The following is a 23,856-nucleotide window of genomic DNA, read 5'->3' on the forward strand; positions in this document are numbered from 1 at the left end:
GTATAGTAGTCCCATCAATCTTTTACTATCAAAAGTATTTTGTTGTTTTTCGCTATTGTTTACAAACTTGTAATGATAAACCGGTAGTAAAACTTCCCACCCCACGGTTCCTATTATCATTTTAAATACAAATTATTGTAAAAACGCAATTGACAAGCGATACACTCACGGACTGGTGACACTGCTCATTTATTGGAGAAGAAAACTGGAGCTGCGAGCCTGAAGTGGCCCCTGGCATGGACCGCACTTTGGACACCCCTGCGTTAATTTGTCTGCTATTCATGGTAGCATTTAAGCGCATTTATGGCGCTCACTTGCTTCCCGAGTGAATAGCTGGTGAGTTTCGACGTGACCAAACAAGAATGATATGGAAGTTACAGATGTGACGTTCGTGAATGAGTCCAGTCTTTTGAAGGGCTCTTTCAAATGAACGATGAGGATCAATTAACATTTGTGGGCCATTTATTTGCACATGCAAATAAAGTACAGCGTCACCCGACTCGACAAGAAAATCAATCAATCAATCAATGTTTATTTATATAGCCCTAAATCACAAGTGTCTCAAAGGGCTGCACAAGCCACAACGACATCCTCGGTACAAAGCCCACATAAGGGCAAGGAAAAACTCACCCCAGTGGGACGTCGATGTGAATGACTATGAGAAACCTTGGAGAGGACCGCATATGTGGGTAACCCCCCCCCCCTCTAGGGGAGACCGAAAGTGATGGATGTCGAGTGGGTCTGACATAATATTGTGAGAGTCCAGTCCATAGTGGATCCAACATAATAGTAAGAGTCCAGTCCATAGTGGGGCCAGCAGGACACCATCCTGAGCGGAGACGGGTCAGCAGCGCAGAGATGTTCCCAGCCGATGCACAGGCGAGCGGTCCACCCCGGGTCCCGACTCTGGACAGCCAGCACTTCATCCATGGCCACCGGACCTGTGCCCCCCCCCCCCCCCCCCCCCCCCCCCCCCCACAAGGAAAAGGGGAGCAGAGGAGAAAAGAAAAGAAACGGCAGATCAACTGGTCTATCAGGGGGGCTATTTAAAGGCTAGAGTATACAAATGAGTTTTAAGATGGGACTTAAATGCTTCTACTGAGGTAGCATCTCTAATTGTTACCGGGAGGGCATTCCATAGTACTGAAGCCCGAATAGAAAACGCTCTATAGCCCGCAGACTTTTTTTGGGCTCTGGGAATCACTAATAAGCCGGAGTTCTTTGAACGCAGATTTCTTGCCGGGACATATGGTACAATGCAATCGACAAGATAGGACGGAGCTAGACCGTGTAGTATTTTATACGCAAGTAGTAAAACCTTAAAGTCACATCTTAAGTGCACAGGAAGCCAGTGCAGGTGAGCCAGTATAGGCGTAATATGATCAAACTTTCTTGTTCTTGTCAAAAGTCTAGCAGCCGCATTTTGTACCAATTGTAGTCTTTTAATGCTAGACATAGGGAGACCCGAAAATAATACGTTACAGTAGTCGAGACGAGACGTAACGAACGCATGAATAATGATCTCAGCGTCGCTAGTGGTTAAAATAGAACGAATTTTAGCGATATTACGGAGATGAAAGAAGGCCGTTTTAGTGACACTAAATGTGTGACTCAAAGGAGAGAGTTGGGTCGAAAATAATACCCAGATTCTTTACTGATTCGCCTTGTGTAATTGTTTGGTTGTCAAATGTTAAGGTGGTATTATTAAATAAATGTCGGTGTTTAGCAGGACCGATAATCAGCATTTCCGTTTTCTTGGCGTTGAGTTGCAAGAAGTTAGCGGACATCCATTGTTTAATTTCATTAAGACACGCCTCCAGCTGACTACAATCCGGCGTGTTGGTCAGCTTTAGGGGCATGTAGAGTTGGGTGTCATCAGCATAACAATGAAAGCTAACACCGTATTTGCGTATGATGTCGCCTAGCGGCAGCATGTAATTACTACAGAGTGCAGGGCCAAGAACCGAACCCTGAGGAACTCCGCACCTTACCTTAACATAGTCCGAGGTCACATTATTATGGGAGACGCATTGCATCCTGTCAGTAAGATAAGAGTTAAACCACGACAAAGCTAAGTCTGACATACCAATACGTGTTTTGATACGCTCTAATAAAATATTATGATCGACAATATCGAAAGCAGCGCTAAGATCAAGAAGCAGCAACATAGATGACGCATCAGTATCCATCGTTAGCAGTAGATCATTAGTCATTTTTGCGAGGGCTGTCTCCGTAGAGTGATTTGCTCTGAAACCGGATTGAAAAGGTTCACAGAGATTGTTAGACACTAAGTGTTCATTTAGCTGCTGTGCGACAATTTTTTCGAGGATTTTCGAAATAAAGGGAAGGTGGGACACCGGTCGGTAGTTTACCATGAGGTCAGGATCAAGGTTAGGTCTTTTGAGCAGAGGATGAATAACCGCTTTCTTGAATGCTAGGGGAACAGTGCCAGAGGAAAGTGATAAGTTTATAATATTTAGAACTGATGGACCTAATAATACAAAAAGCTCCTTTATAAGTTTCCCAGGAAGTGGGTCAAGTAAACATGTTGTTTGTTTTATCCCACTTACACGCCGTAATAGTTCCTCTAATGTTATTTCATCAAAAAGAGAGAGACTATTTTGTATTGCAGTATCCGTCGTAGATACAGTTGTATCTGTGTTAATAGAACCCAGTTGTAGCTGGGATGCGTTGTCTTTAATCTCCTTTCTAATGAGTTCAATTTTCTTATTAAAGAAATTCATAAAGTCATCTGCCTGTGTGGGTGGAGCTATTGGGAGGAGTCCCTTGTTGGGTTAGCGATGCTACTGTACTAAACAAAAATTTAGGGTCGTTTTTGTTGAGGCGGATGAGATTTGAGTAATATTTAGCTTTAGCTAAGGTAAGCATGCGTTTATACGATATTAAACTATCACTCCATGCTTGATGGAAAACCTCAAGCTTGGTCGCGCGCCATTTGTGTTCCAACTTTCTACATGATAATTTATGAGCTCTGGTTTCTTTTGTAAACCATGGGGTGCGCCTTTTAGGGGCCCTTTTTTGTTTTAGCGGTGCTATACTATCAATGGTTTTGCACAGGGCATTGTCAAAGTTGTTAGTTAGGTTATCAATAGAGCCGACATAATTTGGGAATGGTGCCATTACCGAAGGCAGTAGGTCAGCAAGGGTCATCGTTGTGGCAGCATTAATGTTGCGGCTGCTATAGCAGTTATTATTATTATTAGTTTGTTGACAATGAGTCAGAACTTCGAATTTTTTAAGGTAATGATCGGACATTACTTTAGTATACGGGAGTACCATAACTTTGGAGGTGGTGACACCCCTGACCAGCACTAGATCTATCGTATTACCGTTGCGATGCGTAGGTTCATTTATTATTTGTGTAAGACCACAGCTATCAATTATAGTCTGGAGCGCCACGCACTGAGGGTCCGATGGGGTATTCATATGACATGACATATATAAAATGAGTCGGGGTCAAACAAAACATAACATTTAAATTTACTTTATTATTTTTTTTTTTATAAATAATTTTTACTTTGAATTGTTTTATTTTTGTCCACTTTTCTGGTCAATTGTTCTGATATGTGAAGAAGTTCTAGCGTACACACACCAGGTACAATGTTGTATTAAAATTGTTAATGTCTTCATTTTGGTTCTAGTTTTACTTATACTTTTTTATATACATAAATACATTTTATTTTCATCCATTGTGTGAATGCACCAAAACATTCACACAATGGATTTTTTTTCAACTTCTTCATCTTCTCCAGATTTTGCCGCGCTCTACGTTCCACATTTTTCACCCGATTCAAACCGTTCCAACTTCAAACTGTTCAGCCTATTCGGCAATCACGGGCTTTCCCTTAACAAATTCCAAAAATTACCATATTTCCCAGAATTCCCGGGATATTTTTCCCATTCAAAAAGAATTGGGCCATTTTTCAAGCTTCCACCATTTCCACATTTTTCAACCTATTCATACTATTCCACCTTCAACACATTCAAATTCAAAGTACCCTTTTTCCAAATTAAAATAAATTCCAGGATTTTCCAGAATTCCTCGTTTTCCAAAGCGTTATTTCCACCCTTTTTTCTGGCGACTACTCCTTACACATTTTTTAACGCATTTCAACCGTTCCACCGTCAAAACATTCCTCTTAATTAGGACAAAAAAAAAAGTTTTTTGAACTGGAAACATTCTCGGTTTTCCCGAAATTCCAGGAATTCCGTAATACCATTTCTCAATTCAACATGTTACTACTTCAACATTTCTTGACTGATTTGAAAAATTCCAACACCATCCCTTTTCAACTCTTTCAAGTTTTTTACAATTTAAAAAAAATTCCCGCTTTTTCCGAAATTCAACATTCAAACCATTCCAACATTCAAACCATTTCAGCGTTTAAACGATTTCAACATTTAAGCCATTTCTACATTCATCCTACATTCAATTAGCATTTCAGTTCAGCGTCAGCTTTCCAACATTCAAACCATTCCAACATTCAAACTATTCTTACATTCATACTACATTCTGTCAGCATTTCAACTTCAGCATTGGAGCATTCACACGCAATTCCTTCAATAATTGCCTCGTCTAGTTATTTATGCTCTTGTGCAGCAAAGTTTTTAAGGTGAGGGAATATTTAAATGAATGATATCACTGTCAAAGCATGTGGATATGGCACCGCGACCACCTTAAGATTTACAATGAAAACAAAACAAACTTCAAATTATAGCCAATATTTCACAATAAATCCCACCAATAAAAAAAATATTTGTGTACATTTAAATGATTCAGTTCTTCATCTTATCCTATAACTGCTACCAGTGATTGTTTCCTTGATTAAAAAAAAATATGTTAAAATAAAAACGATAATACTGAGCTAGTCTTTTGAACGGCTCCTTAACATCCGAATCCCTTCAAAGAGCCATAAATCCTATCTCGACTGAAAGTTGACAACTGACTAAGCAACATTTTATTTTGAGCTCGGCGCCAATAAAAAACAAAAATTCACACTGTTATTCATTTGCAAATTTTTACGTTCTGGGTAAAATTTTATATGAAGCGCCCGGTCATTCATTAATTGCCATTTTTTGTTAAAACAGCGATTGTTTTTAGCTTTTCTAATTATGCGCATATTTCAATGTCTTTACATGTCTTCATGTTTCTTAACCACAACCCACTGATGACTATAGTAACACAAATAATTACATAAAAAAAAAAAAAAAAGCATGTACTACCTTAATTAATTTATCCAAAAGATTTAGAAAAGTTAATGCTTTCCTATAAGTAATTAGTGATTAGTTTTTCTTTTTATCAAAATAACATCTTGGAGATACAAGCTTTTTCATTGGGCAGAGATTATTTTATTATTTTTAAGTGTTAGAAGTACACCAAGTGTCAGGTTTCAGATGTTGAAAAGATCCAAATTCAACTGTACATTAAAAATAATAAACGTCGAAATAAAATGAAAGCCAACACAATACATGAAACATAGTATTTCTAATCAGCTGTGCTGTTGTTTTAATCAAACCTTAGGATGACTGTACAGTGAGCGCCATAGCAAATATTCCATATACAGCATTACATACAGTATGTACAGTACCTGGAGGTTTGCCCTGTTTTTCCAGGTTTTTATTTCACAGTGTCACTCCAATTAAAAAAATAGATATATTTTCAGGCCACTATCAAAATAAAAGTCAAAGAGTATCATGAAGCTAGCACCGATTAACTTTTAAAGGGGAACTGCATTTTTGTTTTTATTTTTGCCCACCATTCACAATCTCTATGTGTGACAAGAGCACATCTATTTTAAGTGCGTTCTAAATAGTGAAAAACTGCACGCAAGAGGCGGCTAACAATACAGGTAATGGGAAGTCATCTATTACGCTTATGAAGCCCTCTAAAAAAACTCTATCAAAGTTTTACATACATGCTGTAAGTATATATGTAATATAGTAACAGACATTTGAATAAAAGCATGTAATATTAAGAGTATTTTGGTTATTTTCAGCATGACCGGAACTTCTTTCCTGGCCGCATGGATTTCACAGAGCGCATAGCAACAAACGCTACTTCCGTCAACAACACCCCGATGATCTTGGTGATCTGCATCAATTTAGTAACGTAAGAATAAAAGTGCATTTCTGTCAATATGCATCATAACAAAAAGTTATATTAAAAAAATGGATAGATGTTTATAGTCCACCTCATATTGACTATTATACACAAGCTATGGAGATGACATCAGTAGAAAAACTGCATTTCATTTATATAATAATGATTCATATCTTTGAATATGGGATCCATTATTTAAATTAGTTTGAACTATTAAATGAACCCTAAAATAGGACATATTTGTATCCTTATGGTTAATATTGGATACAATGTGTTGTCAAGCTTTATGAGCTGTGATGCAATAAGTCTGTGACACTATAGTTCTTTTTTTTTTTTTTTTAAATAAACGGCTATAATTGCAATGTAAATGAGTGATTATAACAATGATCTTTTTTTCCCTTGTTTTTTTAAAATTGCTTTTAATCACTGTTATGTTGGAATTCTTATTAATATTGATACTGTTGGTGATATTCATTTTTGTTTGACTCCTTTGGATTTTTCTGTCCTGTTTGTGTGTCTTCACAATTGCTCTGTTGTTGCAATTCGGAATGTTGCTGGGCTTGGATTGGTTTGGAATTGTATTATTATATATTATGTGTTATTCCGTTGGACTGATTATAATAATGATTTTTTTTTAAACCAACAACAAAAAAAACAACAATGTTTTGTGTGCACTACCACAAATAATGGGAAACTTTAAGAAAGACGACAATGACGACAACTTTTGGACAAATAAGGCTCCAGAACCTTATCTTATTCAGAACAGATCTCCTCGGTGTTAGCTCCTACAATAACAAGCATAGAAATGGAGTGTTGGCAGTTTTTGGATGTTTTTTTTTAGAGGGCAGAATAGATGACCCACCCTTACTGTACCTGCATTGTTAGCTGCCTCTTGCTAGCAGTTTTTCACCGTTTAGTACGGACAGAAAGAAAAAAGAAAGACGTGTGTTCTTGTCTCACACAAGGATTGTGGATAATAGGCAAAATGAAAAGAAAAAAAGCGCTGTTCCTCTTTAAATCTAATTTGAATCAACCCATGTCTTTGACACCTCAAACGACTAAGTGCCTGCCTGCCTCACACGTAATACTCAATTCATTGTCCTTTTTTATGTCACGAGGTTTCATTAGAAACACAGGAGGGCTGCAAGTACAAAAACATACAATAAGTCTTTAAATATAGGCATATAACGCAACTTTTAGGAGAAAAGTCATCAAAATCCCTCCCTGGTGAGAATACTCCATGACCAAAAAGTTAGTTCTGTGTGCTCGTCACCTGAAGGTGGCAGTTTGGGATTAAACCTGCTCAGGTGTACTCAGATTTGCGGATGTAGTTGGAAGGCACGTAGCCTCTCCGTCCTTCCGCCTCGCCCAGCCACCATTCACTGTTGCCGTTCACGTCCTGGAACTCTAATATGCGCAGCCGTTGGTTAGCCGAAATGCTCAGTTCATTAGCGCAGCGAGCACTGAAGGAGTAGAGGGCAAAGTAGATCTAAAAAAAAAATAAAAAAAAAAAGCACAAAAAGACAACAATTTCATGGTTAGTTTATATGTGTGTAAGTATCGGTGTTAGCTAGCTAAACTTTGACATTTTCTCTTGACAATAAAAACTCTTTCTTTTAGAAATATGTGGCTATTCAGATGCTAAATGCTAAACAACGCGACGCAGACAGTTAGCGTATATATGATCAGTACCACGTAGCATGAACCGCTAAAGAACAACAGCTAATGAGTAGCCGTTTGAAATGAAACGGGGTTTACCATGTTTCATCTCACTCCAAAAACAAAACATCATTCGTATAGATTTTCTTGTGATTTCGATTATATATATCTGACACTTTTTATGCAGCACAAGCACCCGCAAACAGGCAGTTAGCAGCTAGTTAGTTAACAGAATGTAGCATTCACTGCTAGTGAGCATTCGCCAGGTCAAAATACACAAAAACAAAAAAGTTATTCCTCATAACTTTTTGAACTTTGTTAGTTTATATAATTTGTTCAAGTATCAGCCAATTCACTATAGCAAAGCAGGCTTAATTTGTTAGAGCTAGCTCGCTATTCATCGCTACTTTTGTCATGCTTCTTCTTACTCAAAAAACAACTAAATGTCAATATTATATTTTCTTATAATTAATTACAAGTCGAGAATATGTGACTTTCTAGATGCAAAATGCTACACAACCGATTACAAAGAAAGCAAAGTTAGCTGATCAGTAGCACGAGCAGAAACACAGAAACAAAACGAGCTAAAGTTGCTCGGGCTAACTGTTTTGTTTAGTCATGTTTGTCACTCAAAATACAAGAAGGCTAATATGGGTTATTTTCTTCCAAGTGCAACTAAACAGCTATATTAATGTGTTTAGAAGCTAAATACTACACAACCATACTTGCCAACCTTGAGACCTCCGATTTCGGGAGGTGGGGGGTGGAGGGTTGCGGGGGGCGTGGTTAAGAGGGGAGGAGTATATTTATAGCTAGAATTCACCAAGTCAAGTATTTCACACACACATTATATATATATATATATATATATATATATATAGCTAGAATTCACTGAAAGTCAAGTATTTCTTATATATATACATATATATATATATATACATATATATATATATATATATATATATATATATATATATATATATATATATATATATATATATATATATATAGCTAGAATTCACTGAAAGTCAAGTATTTCTTATATATATATATATATATATATATATATATATATATATATACACACACATATATGTATGTGTGGGAAAAAAATCACAAGACTACTTCATCTCTACAGGCCTGTTTCATGAGGGGTTCCCTCAATCATCAGGAGATGAAGTAGTCTTGTGATTTTTTTCCCCACACATACATATATTGCGCTCTACTACGGTATCGAGCACTATTTTTTGGATAACCTTATTAAGACATATATATATACACATATATATATATATATATATAAAATAAATACTTGACTTGGTGAAGTCAAGTATTTCATATATATATATATATATATATATATATATATAGTCAAGTATTTCATATATATATATATATATATATATATATATATATATATATATATATATATATATATATATATATATATAAGAAATACTTGACGTTCAGTGAATTCTAGCTATATATATATATATGTATATATATATATATATATATATATATGTATAGCTAGAATTCACTGAACGTCAAGTATTTCTTATATATATATATATATATATTGAATTCTAGCTATATATATATATATATATATATATATATATATATATATATATATATATATATATATATATATATATATATATATATATATATATAAATATATAAAAGAAATACTTGAATTTCAGTGTTCATTTATTTACACATATACACACACATAACACTCATCTACTCATTGTTGAGTTAAGGGTTGAATTGTCCATCCTTGTTCTATTCTCTGTCACTATTTTTCTAACCATGCTGAACACCCTCTCTGATGATGCATTCCGCTTCGTCTCCTTGTTGTGTGCGCAGTTGTGCACTGCACTCTCTAAAAGCCGTAGATATTATTGTCACATATGCATGTCCAGTAGATGGCAGTATTGTCCTGTTTAAGAGTGTCACAACATTGCTGTTTACGGCAGACAAACTGCTTTACAGTAGACAAAACGTGACTGCTGTTGTTATGTGTTGTTGCCGTGCTGAGAGGACGTTAATGAAACTGCCTAACAATAAACCTGGAGGGGGCGTGGCCTCCAGCTCCGCCAGAATTTCGGGAGGTTTTCGGGAGAAAATTTGTCCCGGGAGGTTTTCGGGAGAGGCGCTGAATTTCGGGGGTCTCCCGGAAAATCCAGGAGGGTTGGCAAGTATGTACACAACAAACCTTAAACATGCAGTCAGCAGGAAGCTAAGTAGCATAAGCTGCTAGTGAGCGTTTTTTCTAGCTGCAATTGTATGTCATTTCATATTAGGATTTACATTAATTTTGTTGTTTTGGGATTTTAAAGCATTTGTTATTTAAAACAGTAAATCTCACCTGATGTCCGTCCGATTCGCTGTCCTGCTCCGATTCCGGCTCACTAAAGTCGTCTTGAGAGTACGTCGACTTCTTCTCGCCATTCCTCCGTCGGTTTGAGTTGTAGGCTTGGTCGCTGTGTCGCTGCGAGCGGCTGTTTCGGTGTGAGGAGTAAGAGTCCGTCTCCGATTGGTCGCTCGGAGTGGCGTGACTGACGTCGTACGAGTCCCTGTGGCGGGTCGAGCGTTGGTAGGGAGGCTCTGGGTTTCTGTGATGGTGCGAGGGATCTTGCGGCGAGGAGTTCACAGAGTCGGGGGGAGGCACTCGAGAAGGCGTGGAATCCAGCGACGGGTGCGGTGACGAATGGCTCTGAGGCTGCGTCGTGGAAAAGCTGACAGCTGCTGTCTCCTGGTTGAAGGTCAGCGTGCTGTTGCTGTTCTGCCGCGAGAAGACGGGTGAGGAGCCGCCGTAGCCCGACTCGTTAGACGACTGGCTCTCGATGGACACGTCCGAATGGCTCCTGCGCGGGTTGTACGGTTTGAGAAAGGAGCTGTACACGAAGCCCTTGGTGACTGCAAGAAAAGAACATGGAATGTGTATAAAATGACTCCTTTTGGCATTACTTCTCTGAGAAGCTACCTACCGCCGTTGTCAATCAGCCAGCGATTGTTGCTACCCATTGGGTCCTGCTGCTTGATCACGCCCACAAGGTCCCCCTCCAGGATGGACACATCCAAATCCTGGGCTGCGTTGAAGTTCCTCTCAGCCTGGAAGAGTTTCTCATGGACGAAGCGAGCCATCAGTCCAGCGCGGTGCTCATCAGTCTGCAAGATGTAGTTGGGCTGATCGGTCGAAGACAAAGACGCTTGGTCAGAACGGGATTCATACCAGGAGTTTGAAAAGGAGTGTTGTCCAACTTACAGGTCCTTGGAGTTGCTTTTTCGAGCTCTGCTTCTCTAGGGTTTTCTTCTCAAAGGGCTTTTTGGCAGCGGTGGTGGTGTTGGTGATGTTGGTTGTGCTTGGGGGCAGGTTGTCAGGACAGAAGCTGAAACTCTGCAGGAGTTGAAGTACACGGCCGTACTCTTCTTGGAACTGTGCGACCAAATTGCCCTCGGTGCCGACTTTGCGGGAAAACTAGACGAAATTCAAAGAAAGCCATCAAAAATAAGTTTCCAGCATACCCGAAAAGATGCACTCACAACTTGAAGGAGAGGCTTCAGCTCCCCGAGGGTCGTCTTCATGAAGTCCTTCTGGGCTTGAGCAAAGGCCTTCACACAGCCGGTAAATAACTCCTCTGCGGCGCCGTGGAACTTGTGTAGCTCGTCCAGAAGTTGGGCGTTGAGCGCCTCATAGTTGCTGCGGGCCACCTGCAGCTCGTCCTGAACCCGCCGGTCCTTAAAGCGGTCGGCACGCTCTTTGCAGTTGTCGTAGTCCAGCAGCTTGTCGAAACGCTTCAGGATGAGTTTGTGAGGCCCCGCGAACATGAGGAGCAGCTGGGTGAGCGGGTTGATGACCAATGCCTCCGTGCGCTCCTTCTGCTCAACCAAAATATAACGACACATTCAGGGCTAATCATAAAGCGGGGTACACACCTCAAGACAATTGGGCTGTTTTTGTCCCCATGTTCCCCTTTACGACAAGAAAAACAGCAAACGGCCGATTATCTTATGTCTTACAAGATTGTCTTGTGGTCTGAGGTGTCCCGATGATTGGCTTCAAAACGGATCTGGACTGACAATCGTAAATATTGAACACGTTTGATATTTATATCAAACCAAAACTTTTCATGTTTGTGAGGAATGCCGACGCCTCGCAAGTCATCGCTCCGTAAATTGTGACGTGGTACGCAATGTAGCCCAAGAAGCTAAAAAAAAAAGGATTGCAGTTACTTTGTTGAGAACTTACTCGATCTTACTTAATCTGTTGTAGACAACAGATTTTTTATTATTTTATGAATGCACACATGTTGCAATTTCAATGTTAATATACATATAAAAAAGAATGAACATTATGGCTACGTTTTGACTAGTCAACTAACGATCCCCCACAACTTGCTTATCTATTTATTTATGATAACTGTTGAATTTGTTATTCATTGATTTATATTGTGATACAAATTGAGAACAGGAAATTAAAAAATGTGTTAGTAATTGCTAACAAGGGGTGGGATTAAATAAATTCTGCTTCTTTCTACTCCTTATCGGGCAAAATGGAAACATGTGAAATATTTATAGATAGATAGTACTTTATTGATTCCTTCAGGAGAGTTCCCTCAGGAAAATTTAAAATATCTCCTATATCAAATAACTATGCATTTTGACATACATTTAATTAAACAACAACAATAGGCATTTAGGCTATAAAGTATGCTTTGTCTGACTACTCGATTAATCAAACAAACTACGGTAATCATAAGATTACTCGATTACTAAAATAATTGAAAGCCATAGGCCTAATACTGACCTCTAGCTCGCTCAGTAGATTCTAAAGTCTATGTTCATGCCATCGCCATTACTTTTTCCTAGAGATGTCCGATAACGGCTTTTTTGCCGATATCCGATATTCCGATATTGTCCAACTCTTAATTACCGATTCCGATATCAACCGATACCGATACATACAGTCGTGGAATTAACACATTATGATGCCTAATTTTGTTGTGATGCCCTGCTGGATGCATTAAACCAGTGGTCCCCAACCACCGGGCCGCGGACCGATTGGTACTGGGCCGCACAAGGAAAAAAAAATAAAATAAAAATATTTTATTTTTTATTTTTTATTAAATCAACATAAAAACACAATATATACACTATATATCAATGTATATCAATACAGTCTGCAGGGATACAGTCCGTAAGCACACATGATTGTATTTCTCTTGTCGTCTACTATCTTTATCTGTTTGGGTTGGTTCCTCCACAATCCCAATTTTTTAGTTTTTAGTTTTTTTCCCCACAAACAAATCTCTGCTGTGTGTGTGTGTGTGGGCGGGTTGTCGACTCGTCATGGTAGGTGTGTTCTTTTCCAATCCCACCTATGAATATCGCCAAAAATGATACCGTCAATTTATCACTTTAAACGTTATTATAATTTATACAGTTAATTATGATTATGAGAACACAGGGAAAATATGTTTTGCACATAAAAATGGTTGTATAACTTAATACAACCCTCTAAAATGATATAAAATATATAAATAAATAAACATCTATTTTTCATTCTACTGCACACATAAGTTTGATTAAAAAAAACAATCACAATTGCAAAAAAAAGCTAAATTACAATATCAACAAAAAACACTAAAATAATGTATTCTTAAAAAAAAATCTGTTCTACTACACACATTTGTTTGAGAAAAAAAAGAGTCAAAAATAGCAAAATAAAGAAAAAAGTACAAAAATATAAATTTTAAAATTTAAACAAGACCTTTAACCTAACTAACGTTACACACAGACATTTGTGAAGAAACATTGCAGTCGCATAAACTCTGAGGAAAATGGAGTAATTCGCTGGACGTAAAGAAGATAATCTGCAACAAAAGTAGAAGATAATCTGCAACAAAAGTATCGATCCCACCACGCGAGTATTGATCTGATACCAATACCCACCTTGGTATCGATACTCTCATATTTAGATGGATACGCCTACGCCTATCCCTCAATCCCCTATAGATCATGTTTGTTCACTCAAGATTTCGGGCTTGGAGGACAAGAGTCTGGCTGCAGTGCCTTAACCAAGTCACTAAGCAACCATGACACACATTCACTATTTTGCTTGTTAGCTTCCTTTACTGCTAGTGCAAATTTAAATAACAGAGGATGCGTGCGTTATTGGAGCTTGGACTAATAAATGAGATACAGCACTCACTTTTATCGCAAACTTTGATCCAAAATCGGACTTTGAATGAGTCAGATAAGCGCAGGATATAACGTACTACGGTAAATGTTGATCGATCCCAGCTTTTATGGTACGTGTTGGCACGGCGGTAGGAAGTATGAAGTATAACGCAGGCTTTATTGCAGTGGCTAGTTTGACAACCCCAAAATAGGCTGCTCTGAACAGGCTTGTTTAGAGAGTGTGCTGTAATTCTCGATCTAGGACTATTTAAATTAGATTTTCACATCTTTTCAGCCAATGAGAACTGTTTCAGTCTGTGAATAAAAAAATGTCCACTTACAAATTCAGTGAATTGTTTGTCGCTGATGCAGCGATGAGCTTTCTGGAAGCGCTCCGGGTCGGGGATGCTGCGCTCGGTGTAGATGTCACAGAAGCTGATGGCTGCCAGCACCTTCACGGATGCCGATTCCTGCGAATGATTAAAGTCTGTCAGTACCTTAACAACCACCTGCGGGGGTTCTGAAGATCCACGTCCAAATAAATAAATACCCTGATATGTTGCAAGTACAAGGAAATATCCCGTATGAAGGATTTGATGAGTCTCTCCTGCAGCCGAAACCTCTTATCAGCCTCATCAAACGCCTCGTCCTTAATCTGGAAGGGCAGAGAAGTCATAAAATCCCGGTGCTACCCAGACCAAACAGTGATTTGAACCCGTGGGAACCTAAAAGGTACCTGTGGTGAAATTCCTGTCAAGTGCTTGAGGTGGCTGCTGACACGATTGGACTTCTTGATGATGGAATGCATGCTCAACTTTGAGATCTTGTCGATGAATGTATCCTCGTCGCCTTTCCTGTACTTCACCACTGCGGACAGCAGGGGGGACGATAACATTGAGACTACAGATTTTTCTGTTTTTGTTTCATTTCCTGTCCTGCCCTGGGAATGTTCTGAACTCCTGTTCATCTGTAATTAGCAGCATATTTGTAAATGTAGCACAACTACTAATGGCTGACATCAAGTCTTTTAAGCAGGGAAACTAGAGGACTGAACTGTTGGTTGCAGCTAAGTGATGTATTGTACCGGTATTTCTTTATTTTTTTTACACGCTAAATGCAAATAAAGTAAAATAAATCAATATAAAATTAAATTAAATTGAAACAAATTAATGAAGTAAATCAACTGAAAAAGAAGAAACAAACACAAATGAAGTTAAATGATTTTTTTTTTAATTATGAAAAAAAATAATTAAATATAAAATAATAAAAATGAAACTAAAATAAAATACAATTAAACTAAAATATTAAAATATTGTCTAAGACAGGGGTGTCAAACTCATTTTAGCTCAGGGGCCGCATGGAGGAAAATCTGTGCACACGTGGGCCAAACTATTAAAATCATGGCATTAAAACAAAAAAAATAATGACAACTTGAAATTGTTTTCTTTGTCTTACTTTGGCCGAAAATAGAACAAACACATTCTGAAAATATTACAATAAAAATATAGAAAAAAATACCGGCAGCGGTAAAGTTTAAATCCATGAAGGAAAGAAGAAAGTGAATGAATGTTTATAACTGAAAACATTTACATATGTATAAAAAATGTGTTATCTTTTGAATTTTTTTTTTTAATGAATTAAGTAACGTTTATGACAAACTTTTTCCAAAACACAATATAGAATGTGAGATATAACAGGATAATGCATACAATTATCATTTGTTTTCAAAACGGTTACAAAAAAGTGGGACCCCATTTATATGACTTGATGGGGTCACTGGGACCCCATTTAGAAAATTCCCAGGGCCAACACTGATGGAGTATTGGTGCGTGCAAAACAGCAGCAGACGGCTGTGGCCTGCGGGCCGGTCCTAATGCTAATCAAATATATAATATCAACAGTTTGTAATTCATTCCGGATCCGGCCCGCGGGCCTTGACTTTGACACATAGGGTCTAAAGCATGTTTCTTTTTTAAACAAAACTTGTGTTTCTATGGGTTTCTCACCGAGGTCCTTCCTGCGCTTGCACTCGTTGATGTTCACGTTGATCTCCTTGACGGCCTGTAGGGCCAGAGTCAGCTGGGGCCGGTCGTGGTGGCTCTCCGGCGTGGCCCCCAGCAGCTCCATCAGCAGCAGCGGATAGCGCATGACTCGCTGCACCGGCTTGATTAGGAAAGAGCCCAGGTTGATGTAGTTTGTTTTGCCCCTAAAAAAAAGTGACAGGAGAGAAGTGTTGCATGTATATATATTTTGCTTTGCGTCATCATCAAATGAGGCGACACACACACATGAGATGATGACACATTTTAGGAAAACATGGAGGATAATTTTGCTTAGTCTAATGCCATCCACAGGGCTAAACAGCTGGACTTGAAAATATTTAAGAAAACACAAACTACCAATCAACTGCTGTTTTAGTCCACATGATGGCGTTAGTTTCCCATTTCCCAGATTACGCCACATAAGCGGGAGCATTCAACATCCACATGCACAAACATGAGTCCATCTCAATCCGACAAAAGGATTGAAACATACTTATGGGGCGGCGGAAAACACATTTTTACGAGCGCACACACACAAACTTTAATCAAAGGGTGTTAGCCAGCAAAATGGCAAGCGATCGTAATGATTGTCATGCTCGCGGCGACACTCTTTGTGGAGACTTACCACTCTCTGTATATGGCTCTGCAGGAATGGAGGGACAAGAAGAGACGACAGGATTCATAAGATGATGCATATTTACAATCAGCACAAAACCACATTATGTTGGTAGCTTTCTTTTGAGAGCCGGATGCAGGAGTGACCTTTTTGTCAGTGAATAGGTGGCAAAAGAAAGTAGGTCTTATACAGTAGAAAAGACAAACACTGTCTGAAGTGATGAAGAAAAACAACTTTAAAACAAACTTTATAAAGTAAAGGCATTTAATCCAACCCGCTGTGCTATTGCTAAACAGAACTGATATTTATCCAATCATTGCCTTCAGAGGACAAAGACTGCGTTTACACTTGCTTAAAAATAAAAAAGCACTTCAGTGTGGTTCACTTTGCATTCACATTGGGACCAAAGGCGGTACAACATGGGTCTTAAACTTGCATTGCAGCCTGCGGGCCATTTGTTGTCCTCTATCCGACTTCATGGTTTGGTGTAACTGCAGCTTGCACACCCTTGGCAGCGAATAGTTAAATGTAATGTGGTAATCTCAAATCCCACTAGGTCCCCAAAAGTCTTTAACAGGGGGTCTTAAACCCCTTGGGCAGCGGTCTGGAACCTTTTTGGCTGAGAGAGCCACAAAAGCCAAATATTTTAAAATGTATTTCCGTGAGAGCCATATAATATTTTTGAACACTGAATATCACTAAATGTGTGCATTTTTAAGTAAGACCAACATTTTTATAGTATAAGAAGTCTCTTATTCTTTTTAACAACATTATTATTCTGAAGCTAACCAATAATAAATAAAATACTTCTTACCATTAATGCGACTTCTTGAACAAGACAATATAACATACATCCATAAACGTGGACGCATGTGAAAAAGTGCAATATATTTATCTGTCCAGTAATCTATTTATATATTTACATATATTTATTTATTTTATGTATAAATGTATATATTATTTATATATATTTATTTATTTATATATGCACCTTATTGCTTTTTTATCCTGCACTACCATGAGCTTATGTAACGAAATTTCTTTCTTATGTGTACTGTGAAGTTCAAATTTGAATGACAATAAAAAGGAAGTCTAAGTCTAAGTCTAAGGCGCGGTCGAAAACGGATGGATGGATTAAAATGCATGAGTATGTTTTATATTTTGAACATTATTTTTAACACTGTTATTACCAGCGGAATTATTCATTACTTAGCGTGTTAAGCAATGTCAGCTAAGATTTATCTGAGAGCCAGATGCAGTCCTTAAAAGAGCCACAGGTTCCCTACCCCTGCCCTAGGGTGTCTGCAGAGGTACTGCAGGGGGGACTGAAATTTTTGTACATGACACTTTTTGTATAATACCCCCACATTTTTTTTTTTTACAAATTTAAATGTCTTTTCTCTACACATTAACCTTGATTCAACACAAAGTAGTGTACTTTACAAATGCCAGTGACATTGCCACCCTACTCACTGTACCTTGAAAGTTTTAAATAACACCATTAATAAATTATATTACCGGTATTTATTTATGTTAGCATTTATGATAGCTAGCGATTATTGCTCTAGTTGCCAGATAGCAATAAGCAGTATTAGCTGCCAGCTGGCGATTTGCGCGCTACTTGCCAGCTAACGATTAACGGCGCTATACTGTATTATATCTTAACATTGCACAATGACAAGGTAGCTTTAGGACCAGTTTAATTTGAAAACAATTTTACCCGCTTCATCTCTCCATCAGTTTGCTTTTGTGATGTAACTCGTATAATCCAACCGCAAATTCCGTATTTTGATATTCTGCCATCATTTACCATGAATTGATTACGTGGAACCCGACTTAAACAAGTTGAAAAACTTATTCGGGTTACCATTTAGTGGTCAATTGTACAGAATATGTACTGAACTGTGCAATCTACTAATAAAAGTTTCAATCAATCAATCAATGCACGGTTTACCATCTTAAGATTTCACCAAAAACTTCTAAAATATACTTTTAAAGAGCAGTGCTGTCCCACACACGGCGGCAGGGGGAGCAGCACAGAGACACTTAAAAGGCGAAATTATTTCCTCTTACATCCTTGCTTGTTTCATGTAGCGTTCAAGAGTTCAAGTGAACCGTGCTGCACCACAGTCCACTTGAAAGTGGACAGAGACTCATCTCTCAAGTGGTCTCGGTACACCTCTTTGGTGCCCACCGGGGTTGGAATGCTCGTTTTCACAGTGCCTTTGAGACATTTGTGATTAAGTGCTATATAAATAAACTTTGACTGATTGATCAATTGACTTACCGTGCTAGCAGTTCAAACGCACAAAACGTTTCTTAGAACCAAACAAAACAAGAAAAGTGTGAACGCACCATTACAAAGCAAAAAGGCTCCCTACATACCTCTGCTCTCGTCATTTTGTTTACAGGTTTTCATATTAAAACCAGCGCCCTTCCGGTTTAAAAACAACCTTTGTCAGCTGTGTCATGCGTCTGACTCACTGATTGGCCAAACAAGTGGAACCAGGTAGGGCACATTCCTCAAATGCCCTACTTTGTACAGAAAATGCGCTAGTGACGGAGGAGCTTTAGTATAGCACTGTGCAGCGTATCCTAAAAGCAGTGCTGGCCCATGTACACTGCAAAAAAAAGTTGATACAATATAAGATTAAAAAATGTGCTTTTAGGAAAAAAAGACTAGAAACTATCTGTCCGTGCAGCTAGTTAATTTTGTTTCCTAAATTAGTAAACTAAATGACTAAATTAAGATTAGTATGTCTAGAAATAGCAAGAGTTTTCAGTTACCGCATTTTTCGGAGTATAAGTCGCACCTGCCGAAAATGCATAATAAAGAAGGAAAAAACATATATATATATATAAGTCGCACTGGAGTATAAGTCGCATTTTTGGGGGAAATTTATTTGATAAAACCCAACACCAAGAATAGACATTTGAAAGGCAATTTAAAATACATAAAGAATAGTGAACAACAGGCTGAATAAGTGTACGTTATATGACGCTTAAATAACCAACTGAGAACGTGCCTGGTATGTTAACGTAACATATTATGGTAAGAGTCATTCAAATAACTATAACATATAGAACATGCTATACGTTTACCAAACACTCTGTCACTCCTAATCGCTAAATCCCATGAAATCTTATACGTCTAGTCTCTTACGTGAATAAGCTAAATAATATTATTTGATATTTTACGGTAATGTGTTAATAATTTCACACATAAGTCGCTCCTGAGTATAAGTCGCACCCCCGGCCAAACTATGAAAAAAACTGCGACTTATATTCCGGAAAATACGGTACAATTTTACTCTGAAAACAAGCATTATTCAACTTGCAATTCTTGAGTTAAGCATTTTTGTGATGCTGCAAAATCTTTAACAAGATTTTCTACATGGGGTAATCTTATTTGAATAGTTATTTTCTAAATTGTAACATTTTTAAACTAGAATAGATACAACATAATTATTCATGCTAAAATTAAGATAATGATTTAATGTCAATGGCTAAAACTAGGAACATTTCTAGAATAAAAAATTTAAATCTTGACAAGTGGCAAATCATTTGCAGTGTAAGTATGCCGGCCCATGTAAGGCATGTAGAAAAATAGGTTACTTACACTTTTTACACAATCATTGACCCTCACTGTGCACCAAAGTTCAAAGTCTTAATATAATAAAATACTTGATGGATGTCACCTTACAGGAATGTTGAACTAACTACTTGTATGGCTGTAGACTAGACCAGAATGTATCCCACCGGTCATTCCAGTACTCAAGGGGATGACAGTGTGGCAATTAACTACACAAAACCCTATAAACTTCCTTCAACTTTATATACAAAATAATTAGTGAGCACTCTTGTTTTTTCCATGCCCTTAAACATGCACACACACACAAACAGTGTGTTTCCCCTCCCCCCTCTCTAATCACCTCAGCCTCTCCAAACACTCCAACACGTGGCCCTGGATGTTTTCATCTTTCTCGTAGCTCTCCAGCAGCGAGATGGCATCGTCGTGGTTCTGGCAGTAGACGTTGTAGACCCCCTCCAGCTCCGTTTTAAAGTCCAAAAACACGTTGCCTGAGGAGTCGCAGATCGACACAAGAGCATATAAGTATTCATTTAACAAGCTTAGAGTCCACCCCCCGCATTTCAGCACCTGCTTTATTACAGTATACCTCATCAAATGGTATCATCCATTTGAATAAACTTTAGTGTACTGTATATTTAGTCAGTGTACAGCATGTATAGCAATACTTTTTGCTGACCCAACACAGCCATTACTGTGGCAACAAAAGCCAGTCCCTCCAGGATTTCTCAATGTTGCTATCGTGCCAATTCAGGCAATTTCAAGCAATCCCCGCAGCTTTGTCCAATGAACGCAACCTCCCCCACATTTTAGACTTAGACAAACTTTAATGATCCACAAGGAAATTGTTCCACACAGTAGCTCAGTTACAAAGGCTGGACAGGATAAGGATGGAAAGGATAATGCACACAAGGGCACAAAAAGAGGGCGAAAACAAAAAGGTATAAAGTAGACAAAAAATGTACCATAGTAGCAATATAACATATGTAATATTTACATATTATATATACAGTATATAATATATACTGATATATTATATTATTATATTTTATATAATATATAACAAATCCCAATTACAATGTACAATATTAAGTTAAAAGTTAAAGTACCAATGATTGTCACACACACACTACAGTATATGTAACAGCTGCAGCAAAAAAAAAAAGACAGCATAAAATAAAGAGTAGATCCATCAGAAAATATACATTATAAACAAAGAGAGGGCATCAACAAACTTATGTTTTTTTCTTATGTGGACGAAGCATGTACGATTTATTTAAGCTTTATTTATCCAGGCTAAAGGCAATTAAGAACATATTTCCATTTGCAATGCTGACCAAGCAAATAAGCAGCATTTATTTATATGAAAGAAAAGTTGAAGTGTGATGATTTACCAAGAAATATTTGTGCAATAGATTAATCTCAACAGTTTACAATAACTGAGTTATATGTGTTGAAATATAAATTAATGTTTATGATGGACAAACACTTTTCAAGTGTAAAACATACACGAAGAATGTCTGCAACTTGTGGACAACGGAGCAGACAGACTATAAGGAAACCTTTGGTGGTGTTTCTTTCTGTAATTAAAGGCCTACTGAAATGCGATTTTCTTATTTAAACGGGGAAAGCAGGTCCATTCTATGTGTCATACTTGATAATTTCGCGATATTGCCATATTTTTGCTTAAAGGATTTAGTAGAGAACATCGACGATAAAGTTCGCAACTTTTGGTCGCTGATAAAAAAGCCTTGCCTCTACCGGAAGTAGCAGACGAGTAGCGTGACGTCACAGGTTGTGGAGCTCCTCACATCTGCACATTGTTTACAATCATGGCCACCAGCAGTGAGAGCGATTCGGACCGAGAAAGCGACGATTTCCCCATTAATTTGAGCAAGCATGAAAGATTCGTGGATGAGGAAAGTGAGAGTGAAGGACTAGAGGGCAGTGGGAGCGATTCAGATAGGGAAGATGCTGTGAGAGGCGGGTGGGACCTGATATTCAGCTGGGAATGACTAAAACAGTAAATAAACACTAGACATATATATACTCTATTAGCCACAACACAACCAGGCTTATATTTAATATGCCACAAATTAATCCCGCATAACAAACACCTCCCCCCTCCCGTCCATATAACCCGCCAATACAACTCAAACACCTGCACAACACACTCAATCCCACAGCCCAAAGTACCGTTTACCTCCCCAAAGTTCATACAGCACATATATTTCCCCAAAGTTACGTACGTGACATGCACATAGCGGCACGCACGTACGGGCAAGCGATCAAAAGCTTGGAAGCGTACTCACGGTACCGTGTCTGCATATCCAACTCAAAGTCCTCCTGGTAAGAGTCTCTGTTGTCCCAGTTCTCCACAAGCCAATAGTAAAGATTGACTGTCATCTTTCGGGAATGTAAACAATGAAACACCGGCTGTGTTTGTGTTGCTGAAGTCGGCCGCAATACAACGCTTCCCTCCTACAGCTTTCTTCTTTGCTGTCTCCATTGTTCATTGAACAAATTGCAAAAGATTCACCAACACAGATGTCCAGAATACTGTGGAATTTTGCGATGAAACAGACGACTTAATAGCTGGCCACCATGCTGTCCCAAAATGTCCTCTACAATTCGCGACGTCACGCGCTGACGTCATCTTACCGAGACGTTTTCAGCAGGATATGTCGCGCGAAATTTAAAATTGCACTTTAGTAAGCTAACCCGGCTGTATTGGCATGTGTTGCAATGTTAAGATTTCATCATTGATATATAAACTATCAGACTGCGTGGTCGGTAGTAGTGGGTTTCAGTAGGCCTTTAAAGCTATTACTATTATAAAGTTTAAATTAATAAAGAAAAAGGTACATTAATTTGACAATGTGCTTTTTCTGCCATCTAGTGTTTTCTATTAAGTCTCTGTGACACAAAACAAGTAAAACATCAAACCTGATGATGATTGTAGAAATCTAGTGCTTTTTGAGGATAGGGTTACAAAGAACACTCAAAACATTGATAACACATTTATACCATACCAAGTTGATTACATTTATTGAATAAAATAAGCCTAAATACATTGCAACTATTTGAAAACTGAATTCAACAATCCCTCCAAAAAAGCCTGCGTATTCTTCGAGGGACAGACAAGCGAGTACCAAGAAAATTGTGTTTACAGTCAAGTGTAGTGGTGGTAGCATCATGGGCTGCACGAGTGCTACAGGCACCGGGGAGCTGCGGTTAGTTGAGGGTAAACATGGCAGGACATCGTGAGCATGATTCCCTCCCAGTTTTCTAACATTATAAGAAGCCAAAAACCTGAACTCATTAGAGCACCAGTGAAGCATCCTAAAACAAAAGGAAGGAAGGTGAAGGAGTGCAACATGTACAATATCTACTAGCCCAAGAGGATTAAGGCAGTGCAAGGTGACAATAGTGCTTACACTACATTTGGACACTGTGATGTCTTCAAAATGTCCCACCACATGTTAGAATTCATGTTTCCTCCGAAATAACCGCAGGTAGCACTCATGCAGCCCCAGACCATGATGCTACCCAATTAAGTTGTTGTTGCCAGCTCTTTAGACAATAATGGGTATCATTGTGTTGAGTCATTTTGAGTAGATAGTGAGTCTTTACTGTTGTA

The 23,856-nt window shown here is 38.3% G+C and overlaps 1 protein-coding gene across 3 annotated transcripts in view; it reads right to left on the bottom strand.

The window, feature by feature from the left end:
* Positions 1–5,317: 5,317 nt before the first annotated feature.
* Positions 5,318–23,856, bottom strand: part of dnmbp (dynamin binding protein) — a 92,084-nt gene continuing 73,545 nt past the window's right edge. Inside the window, exons 7-17 of one of the 3 annotated variants that reach the window (XM_061966688.2) lie at positions 20,560–20,707; positions 16,637–16,654; positions 15,976–16,175; positions 14,706–14,836; positions 14,520–14,624; positions 14,311–14,439; positions 11,333–11,668; positions 11,055–11,267; positions 10,777–10,975; positions 10,155–10,705; positions 5,318–7,610 (exon numbers count right to left, since the gene is read on the bottom strand). In XM_061966688.2, coding sequence (XP_061822672.2) covers positions 7,425–7,610; positions 10,155–10,705; positions 10,777–10,975; positions 11,055–11,267; positions 11,333–11,668; positions 14,311–14,439; positions 14,520–14,624; positions 14,706–14,836; positions 15,976–16,175; positions 16,637–16,654; positions 20,560–20,707 — 2,216 coding nt within the window. In that variant the 3' untranslated portion in view covers positions 5,318–7,424. The remainder of the gene's footprint in view (positions 7,611–10,154; positions 10,706–10,776; positions 10,976–11,054; positions 11,268–11,332; positions 11,669–14,310; positions 14,440–14,519; positions 14,625–14,705; positions 14,837–15,975; positions 16,176–16,636; positions 16,655–20,559; positions 20,708–23,856) is intronic. The other 2 variants (XM_061966691.2, XM_061966689.2) reach the window with 2 other exon arrangements.

Source organism: Nerophis lumbriciformis, linkage group LG11 (genome assembly GCF_033978685.3).
Source record: "Nerophis lumbriciformis linkage group LG11, RoL_Nlum_v2.1, whole genome shotgun sequence".
Lineage (NCBI taxonomy): Eukaryota > Metazoa > Chordata > Actinopteri > Syngnathiformes > Syngnathidae > Nerophis > Nerophis lumbriciformis.